General features: G+C 55.6%; 1 protein-coding gene across 1 annotated transcript; it reads right to left on the bottom strand.

Annotated features, from left to right (window-relative positions):
* Nucleotides 1-728: 728 nt before the first annotated feature.
* On the bottom strand, nucleotides 729-8,161 carry ARL2 (ADP ribosylation factor like GTPase 2). The gene is made up of 5 exons (XM_007944792.2): nucleotides 8,097-8,161; nucleotides 5,227-5,337; nucleotides 4,972-5,134; nucleotides 2,255-2,335; nucleotides 729-863 (listed from the first exon to the last, which is right to left on the bottom strand). Exons 1-5 carry the CDS (start codon nucleotides 8,159-8,161, stop codon nucleotides 729-731), a joined length of 555 nt encoding a protein of 184 aa, XP_007942983.1.
* Nucleotides 8,162-8,397: the final 236 nt, after the last annotated feature.

Here is an 8,397-nt window from a genome sequence, read left to right on the forward strand (position 1 = left end):
AGCATGCTATCCAGTTCCCTTGCTGGACCACAAGCACCTTATTTGCAAAGTCCCACCCAATCTTTTAGTAGGAATATCAGAAGACCATGGCTAGAAGGGCCCCGTTAAGTAATTCGCGGCACCGCACGAACCATGATTAGCTGCCTATGTGCGTGTAGATGTGGGGCAAACTGGGTGGGGGCAGCCAGGGGCACAAGGGAGGGTCTGGGCTCTTCCAGATACCGCTAGGTTCCAGTGGCTCTCAGGGAGCCGCTTCTCAGCACATTCTACCTTCCTGCCCGTGTGCCCACGTAATCCTCAGACGGAGGCCACTTGCTCCCTCTGTCCCCACCAGACTACAGGCCCTCAGATGTTAAGAAGCTGCTGGACCAACCAATGAGCCAGGAGTGGGAGGCAAGGACTGGTTTATTTTCACAGCTGAGCCAAGGACGAGGCCCACAGCCTTGGTAGCAGCACAGGCGGCCCCTCCCCGGCCCAGCCTCCTTTTCTCAGCATGGCAGCCGGAGCCGGGCTGGGGTCGGGAGCCGGGGTAGCAGCCAGGGCGGCAGGCCTCCCGCCACGGGAGCTGGCTGGTCCTGGAGCAGCGGCGGGCAGCAGTAGCAGCAGCAGCAGGTTACGGAGTGGGGAGCGGTGTCAGTCTGGCTGGCTGACTCCCATCCCCCCGTGGACGGCGCGTGGTGTGGGCCGGGGCTAGGGGCCTGGGCTGGGAGGTGGGCATCTCGGGCGGCTCAGTCAGCTGTGAAGATGCGGCTGGCGATGTCATCCAGGAGCCAGTCGATGCCGGGCAGCAGGTTCTCCCCGGTGACGGCACTGCAGTTCTGGATGCACCAGTGGTGGCTGTGGATGGAGTCCAGCTCCAAGGCCTGGGAGGGCGGGCGGGTGGAGGGGCCATGACCACAGGCTCCCCTGTCTGCACCCCTTCCCTCTCCCAGCCCAGGTGACATCTGCGTCTCCCTCAAAGCGCTACTCCAGAAAGCTTCCCCTGACCCCGGGGAGGGCCTGTCAGCCCCCCTGTACACACCAGCACTGCCCCTCAGTGACGGAGGGGCAACATGGGTTCAAGCACCCACTAGGGTCCTACAAATGCCCTCTCATCCACTCCTCACAAGGCCTCCGGAGACAGGAATTGTGTCAGTCATTTTATAGTAAAGGAAACCAAGGCTCAGACAGGTTAAGCAACTGCCCTAAAGTCACACAGCTAGCTAGTGGCAGAACCAAGATTCCAACCCTACTCTTTTTCACTCTGGAGTTCAAGAACTAGAACAATGGTTACTATTCAGGCTCTAGAGCCAGATAATCTTGGGTTTAGATCCTGGCTTGCCTACTTATGAGCTGTGTGACCTTGGACAAGTTACCTATCCTCTCTGAGCCTAGTCCCCATCTGTAAAACGGTAATAATAGTTCCTACATTGTGAAGAAAGGAGCTCTGGTAGCGCAGTGCCTAAGGCACTTGACTGCTAACCGGAAGGCTGGCGGTTCAAACCCACCAGCCACTCCTCAGAAGGAAGGTTGGGCAATCTACTTCCGTAGTGATACAGCCTCGGAAACCCAAGGAGGGGTCGCTATGAGTTGGGGTTGACTCAAGGGCATATAACAACAACAGCAACATTGTGAAGATTCAATGAGTTAACACCTACAAAGGGCCCAGTGCAGAGAGAACCCTCAGTCTACACTGACTGTGGTAACCCCTGGAATAATCCATTTGCAGGTCCGCCTCCCCCAGGCTGGGCACCACTATGGTCAATTCAGACTCATAGCAACCCTTCAAGACACAGCAGAACTGCCCCACAGGGTTTCCTAGGTTGTCAATCTTTATAGACCAAAGCCCAAACCAAACCCACTGCCGTGGAGTGGATTCTGACCCACAGCGCCCCTAGAGGACAGAGTGGAACTGCCCCACAGGGTCTCCAAGGCTGTCAGTCTTCACAGAAGCAAAGCCCAAACCACACCCACTGCCGTGGAGTCCATTCTCACAGCGCCCCTAGAGGACAGAGTGGAACTGCCCACAGGGTTTCCTGCACTGTCATCTTTACTGGTGCAGACTGACAGGTCTTCTCTCCCAAGAAGTCACTGGTCCAGACTACCAACCTTCTGGTCAGCAGCCAAGCATTATAGGGGTGCCACTACACCAGCCCTTATTAAGCACCAAACCCCAGTGTCCCGTGGGCCTGACACACAATAGAGGGCTAAGAAGTGCTTTTAAAATAAATTAACCTGGAAACGTGTTCTCTTTTTCCCCAAGGCCTGCACTCACCTCGCGGATGTCATTAGAGGACAGTGCCCCGGGCAGGTCCTGCTTGTTGGCAAAGATGAGAAGGGTTGCTCCGGCCAGGCGCTGGGGAGAGAAGAGAGGGGTGCAGGTGGGGAGGTTCAGAGGGCATCCCAGCCCTACTGCAGGCACCCCGGCGCCTCCTCTGGCATCAGGCCAGGCCCCATGGTGGTAGGAGATGCCAGGGTGGCATGGACTGTGTGGACAAGGCCACTGAGGCTGGCCCCACGTGGGGTGGAGGGAGGCCTAGGCCGAGTGGGGCTCTGCTTCCAGTCCAACCACTCTCCCCCCCAGTGCCTCTACTTCTTCCATCAAAGGGGAGGGGTGTTGGTTAAGACAGTCCCTCTGTGGTCCGAGGCTGCTTGATGAAACTGATGGGCAGACCTGTGCAAGGGCCTTCCCTTCTCCAAAGTTCCCGCAGCCCTTCGACTGGTAGTGATTTCTGTATGCGTTTGCGACAGGCCTTCTCCATGTGGGTCCAACCATAAAGAGCTGAAACGGGCCAGCCTGGGCTGAGCTCAGATGGCCATCCTCTCACCTGACCTGTCCAACACCCCCAGCAGAGGCTACTGTTAGACAGGGATCACATGTCTCTATGTGCCCAGGACAGCCCTGTTTATACCTATTGTCATTGTATAAATAAGTACATTTATTGTAACTCCCCATTCTTCCGAGCCCATAAAAAAACACAGCAAACTCACTGCCATCAAGTTGGCCCTGACTCATAGTGACCCCTCCTTGGGTTTCCGAGGCGGTATCTCTTCGGAAGTAGATTGCCCAGTCTTCTTCCCAGCCCATGGCAACGACTAATCTATTTCTGTCTCGATCAGTAATTACTAACGACACTCTCTCCCCCTTCACTCTCCAAAGTTCCTTGGTTGAATGCAGGCAGTAGCCTGGGTCAGGGGTCCCCACGCAGCACAAGTCGGTGAGCATGTGTTGGTGGTTCAAAAACCCTCAGAACTGCCTTGGAAGAAAAGTCAGGCAATCTGTAAAACGTCACGGCCTTGAAAACCCCACGGAGCAGCTGCTGGGGTCGTCTTGAGTGGAAATGGACTTGACGTGAACCGGTTGTTTGCTTTGGTTTGTTTCAGCCTGGATCGAATTGTCAATTTCCACTAATAACGTCAGAAGTTTGCTTGGTGCAATGCTACGAAACTACAGGCTTTGTTGGGTTTTTCCAGGGTGTGCACTAACGTGATTAATGGAAAAGCTGGAGAAATCCAAACAAAGCCTCTAGTGCGGCCTGCAGTGTTGGTGTTGCTGTTGGGTGCCATCAAGGTTAATTTGCAAACGCTGACAAGCATGCTGTTAACATCAAGGAAGGCAGGGAAATGGTGGAAGTGACTCTGTACTATCTTTACAATTTTCTGTGAATCTAAGATTTTATTTTTTAAAAATCATGCTCTACATCAAGCTCAATTGGCATAACATACTATACAAAACATTGTTCCACCTACTACTTTGGCAAGTAGCGACTGGGATCTTAAAAGCTAGCAAGCTGCCATCTAGATGCAACAACAGGTCTCTCCTCGTCAAGAAGAAAGAAGAAAAGCAAAATTAATGGAAACAATCAGTCCTAGCGACTGGTACACCATCCGATCTGCAACCTATACAACTATGAGACCAGAAGAACTAGATGGTGCCCAGCTACCACTGCCATCCACTTGGAAGGGATGTAGGAGATCCTACATAAAGAGGGAGAACAATGTGGTACAAAACTCAAAATCGTTTGGAGGCAAAAAAAAAAAAAAGAAGGTGGGGACCAGGTTTGCTGGTCCAATGGAGCCTGGTGTAACCACTGAGACTATGGCCCCTAGCTTCCCTTCAGGTCTGGAATTGAACCCACAACTGTGGTTTCCAGCCAAACAAAGTACAGGCATGTGAGTTAAACATTTACCTCAAGTAGACACACGCCCTGGAGAGAACAATCATGGGAGAAGGAAGGGCTGCTTATGCACAGGGAGATAGCTCAGGGTGCAGAAGAGTATGAAGGGATGGACACTGGGAGGAGGTAACTATGGGGAGGAAGTGGGAGGGGAGCTGCTGCATTGTAAATTTTGGTCAATGACATGAGACATAGTATATGTGAACTGCTGTATGAAAAGTGAATTTACACTGCAAATCTTCACCCAAATCCTAATAAAAAAAAAAATAAATAAAAAAAAATCATGCTCTACTGTGGACACACATGGAAGCAAGACTGGGCAATGTACTTCCGTGGAGACTTACCGCCTCAGCAACCCACTGGGATTGCTGTGAGTCAGAATCATCTTGGTGGCGGTGGGCTCTGGGTTGTGGATGGTAAGTTATAGGATTGCCCTGGTTACAGTCCCCATTTTAAAGTAGGAAGTGGAGGCTCTAAGAGGTTAAGGGCCTTGCCTGAGGTCACACAGCAAACATTCTGACCCCTGAGCCAGGCCTCCACATATTGGCTGTGAGCCACCCAATGATGTGGGTTTAATTTCAGGACCACGTTTCCTTTGTGATGGGCGACAGCACGGGGCTGGAACCCCAGGTTACTGGTCCACAGCGTGTGCCCTGCCCACCCCACCGTGGGCCTCCCTAGACTGGGGAAAAGTCTGCCTCCCGGAGGGTGCTTGGTGAAGGGCCGGACTACGGCCCTAAGTGTTCCTCCGGCCCTGGAGCCCTCCGGGAATCTACTGGAACGCCACCCCAGCCCTGGCCAGGCCACCACCCACCTCTTCCACCAGCAGGCTCTGGAGTTCTCGCCGGCAGTCCTGCATGCGCTGGCGGTCGGCGCTGTCCACCACCCAGATGAGGCCGTCCGTGCTCTCAAAGTAGTTCCGCCAGTAGGATCGCAGGGACTTCTGGCCGCCCACGTCCCAGATGTTCAGCTTGAATCTGGGCATGGGGCGGCTGGAGGGTCAGCCTGGCCCCTTTCCCACCCTCCCTGCCCGGCTCTGGGCCAGCCTGCCCGCTGGGACCCCGCTCACCCACGGTGCTCCAGGGTCTTGATGTTGAAGCCCAGCGTTGGGGAGATAGTGTCGATGTCTTCTCCATTGAACTTCTTAAGGATGGTGGTTTTGCCAGCGTTGTCCAGGCCACTGGAAACGTCGTTAAGGAGGAATGCTATGCCCTGCAGGTCAGCGGCACTGTCACCCAGCACAAACCAAAGGCAGAGGAGCACACGCCCTCCCACCACTGGCACAGACGTGAAGGCACAAGAAACGAACATCTCATCTCTACCTACAAACGTTCACTGAATACCTGCCACGGCCCAGGCCCCCTTTTGGGGGGTGGGGCAACCCAGAGAAGAGGACAAAGACCCTGCCCTCGGGCAGCTGACCCTCCAGCAAGGACACAGCAGACAGAGTGCAAACCAGCGAGAAAGTAAGGTTCTGTCAGGTGCCGGTGAGCGTCAGAAACCCAACCATGAGACTCTGTGAGGGCCACCCAAGGGGTGCTGTTAGCACGGATGCCAGGACACCTCTCCAGGACACCTCTGAAACGGCGTCTGGAGCTCAGGCCGGAACTACAAGGAGCCAGTTTTCTGAGGATTCTAGGAACAGCATTCCAGGAAGAGGGACAGCACGAGCGAGTGTCTCAGGGCAGCTGCCCTGGCTTCTTCCTGTTTCTGGAATATGCCAAACCCTTCGCTGCTGAGTGTGCAAAGGAGTGGTGAGTGAGTTCACCAGCAAGAGGGAACGATTCTCCTCTTAGCTTCCAACACTTAAGGACACTAGCAGGTGTGTGTGTGTGCAAGCCAGTGAGAGTAGGAGAGAGGAGGGACCCAGGGCCTGGGCTTGGCCTCTTACTACTCACCTGACCTGGGGCAAGTGACTCAAGTCATGAAATGGGTGATGAAAGGCTCTCCCACAGTCCCTGGTAACCACCCCCATCATCCCTGATTCCTCCACGGGGTCATCGCCATCAGCTGACAGACTAGATGTTACTCCCACCTTCTCGTGCTCCCCTCCCCCCTCTATCTGGTTATTTATTTCCTCCCCTTTACGGCACAGCGCTTCATAGCAGCCGACTCTCATCACCCTCTCCAGTCACTGCCCTCCGCTCTTTCTAGAAGCCACTCTCGTTGGGTTTCTGGTCCCTCGGCCTCTCTAAGGCTGTTCCTGCCGAGGCGCGTCCTCAGCGCCCTCTGTGCTGCTCCCCAGTGGCTGGCGGGGCTTGGTCCCAGGCTTCCAGCTCTCCCAGCAACACCTGACAAGACTGGCTCATCTCGAACTCTCCAACTGTCCAGCCCTTAACTCCGGGACACACCCTCCCGGGGTCTCTTCCTATTCATCCTGACCTCTTACTCCCAGTACACTTCACTCTCTGACGAGCTCCTCCAGGGCCCTGGCTGCAAATACCATCTTTATGCCTCCTGCCCAGCTGCCCCCTGGCCACCAGTCCCAGTACACAGCCTGTGTGCCATTCCTCGGATGCCTCAGGGGGGGTCTCACGTGGTCCCAAGCTGCCCTGGTCATCTCTGTCAACTCAACAGGTAGCTCCTCGTTCTCCTAATGGCTCAGGCCAAGAAATCCAGGAGTCGGGCTTGACTTTGCTGGGACTCACACCTTTGGCCAATCCATCAGGAACTCCTGCCAGCCCTCCCTAGGTTTTCTCGTTTCCATCAGCTGGCTGCTTCCATCCTGCTCCCAGCCATCATCGTATGTCATTGCATCACTGCATCTGCCTCCCTGCCCTCAAACGGGTGTCCCTGCTTCTACCCTGCCCCACTCCACAACACAGAAGCCCCAGTCAGACCACACTCCTGCTTTGACAAGACCCTGCTGGTGGCCGTCTTTTTACTGAAAGGAAAAGGCTCCCTGGGACCTCTCCTAGCTTGGTCTCTCCCCCCACGCTACCTTTCAACACCCCAGCTGAGGTCATTTGGGGCCCTGTGCAGTGGCGACGTCTTTGCCTTGATGGGTCTCCCCAGGTAACTAGAGGGTTCACCCTTCTTTTTACTCCGCTGTTATTGCCATGCGGCTTCCTTGTCTCACTCTATTCTAAGGGATTTCCTCCTCATACATACTCTATAATTTACCCTTTGTTTTGTTCATCACTTCTTCTCTTAGCATTCTGTAACTTCCAAGAGAACAGGTATTTGTTTTATCCCAGCCCCTAGGTCAGCGTCTAGCACATAATAGGCGCTCAGTAAGTGTTTCCTGAATGAATGAATTTTCTGTGCCTTTCTCGGGGTTCTTTACAATGAACACGACAAGTGTACTATTTTTACGTTACGTGCACACGGAAACGTCTTTACTCCCCAGCACCGGGAGCTCCGGGTGGCCAGCCCAGCTTGCAGGTCTAAGCTCGGCACAGAGTAGGGCGAATGCATGCAGGGGCCCGAGGGTTACAAGTCTTCAGTCGCGGAGACGAGGGGTGGCAAAGACACGGACAGATGGACCCACGCTCCCCGCCCCCGACACAGGTCCAGGCCGCCCCCGGGATTCCGAACTCGAGGGAGGAGCGGGAGCCCGGCATCCTCGGACAGGGCGGGGGGAGGGAGGTTGGAGCCAAGAGGCCAGCGGCCCCACGCTTGGGCCAGGTCGCCGGAAGCTGACGTCCGAGTCACCTTTGGGCCCTAGTGCCCCACTACATTTGGTACATCTGGTCCCTCCGCTGCGCTTTTAAGCCCACACCTTTGGCCTTTAGATTGGAGCCACCTCGCCCCAGCCGATGGTACGGCCTCCTCCCGGCCCCCCGCTAGAAGCGAGTGGTAGGGCCCACGTGCGTGACGCACAATGGGCACTTGGTACAGGCCGGCGGGCCGCGCACCCTGCGCCCGGTAGAGGGCGACTGGCACCGTCCCCCGGCGGGGACCCCAGTACCCTCGCGGCTGCGGCGTCCGGGAGGATACAGCATGAGTAGTCGCAGCTCCCGCTCTTTCTGCTTCATCTTCTTCAGAATGGTCAGAAGCCCCATGGTCCCAGTAGCCCTCTCCCGGCCGCCGTTTCTTTCTAGTCCCGGGACCCCCGCTCCTTGCTCCTATTGGTTATCTCGCCCACCGACAGCACAGCCCATTGGCCAGTACTCATTTTGGGCCCGCCCTCGCCCCCACGTGACCGCGCAGCTCAGCTGAGCCTCTGCTGTAGTCCCTCTAGCGGCGAGGCGGTTTCTGCGCGGCCAGCTGCCTTAACCCTTGAAGTCCCGAAAGCCAA

This window comes from Orycteropus afer, unplaced genomic scaffold (assembly GCF_000298275.1).
Source record: "Orycteropus afer afer isolate SDZICR_OR568_19922 unplaced genomic scaffold, OryAfe1.0 scaffold00130, whole genome shotgun sequence".
Taxonomy (NCBI): Eukaryota; Metazoa; Chordata; class Mammalia; order Tubulidentata; family Orycteropodidae; genus Orycteropus; species Orycteropus afer.

Excerpts from the sequence above, each read along its gene's own strand:
- ARL2 (XM_007944792.2), bottom strand. The coding sequence starts at position 8,161 with ATGGGGCTTCTGACCATTCTGAAGAAGATGAAGCAGAAAGAGCGGGAG. Across the intron at positions 2,336-4,971 it reads AGAGCCTGCTGGTGGAAGAG|CGCCTGGCCGGAGCAACCCT; the intron begins GTGGGTGGTGGC and ends TTCTCTCCCCAG. Across the intron at positions 864-2,254 it reads CCTCTAATGACATCCGCGAG|GCCTTGGAGCTGGACTCCAT; the intron begins GTGAGTGCAGGC and ends CCGCCCTCCCAG.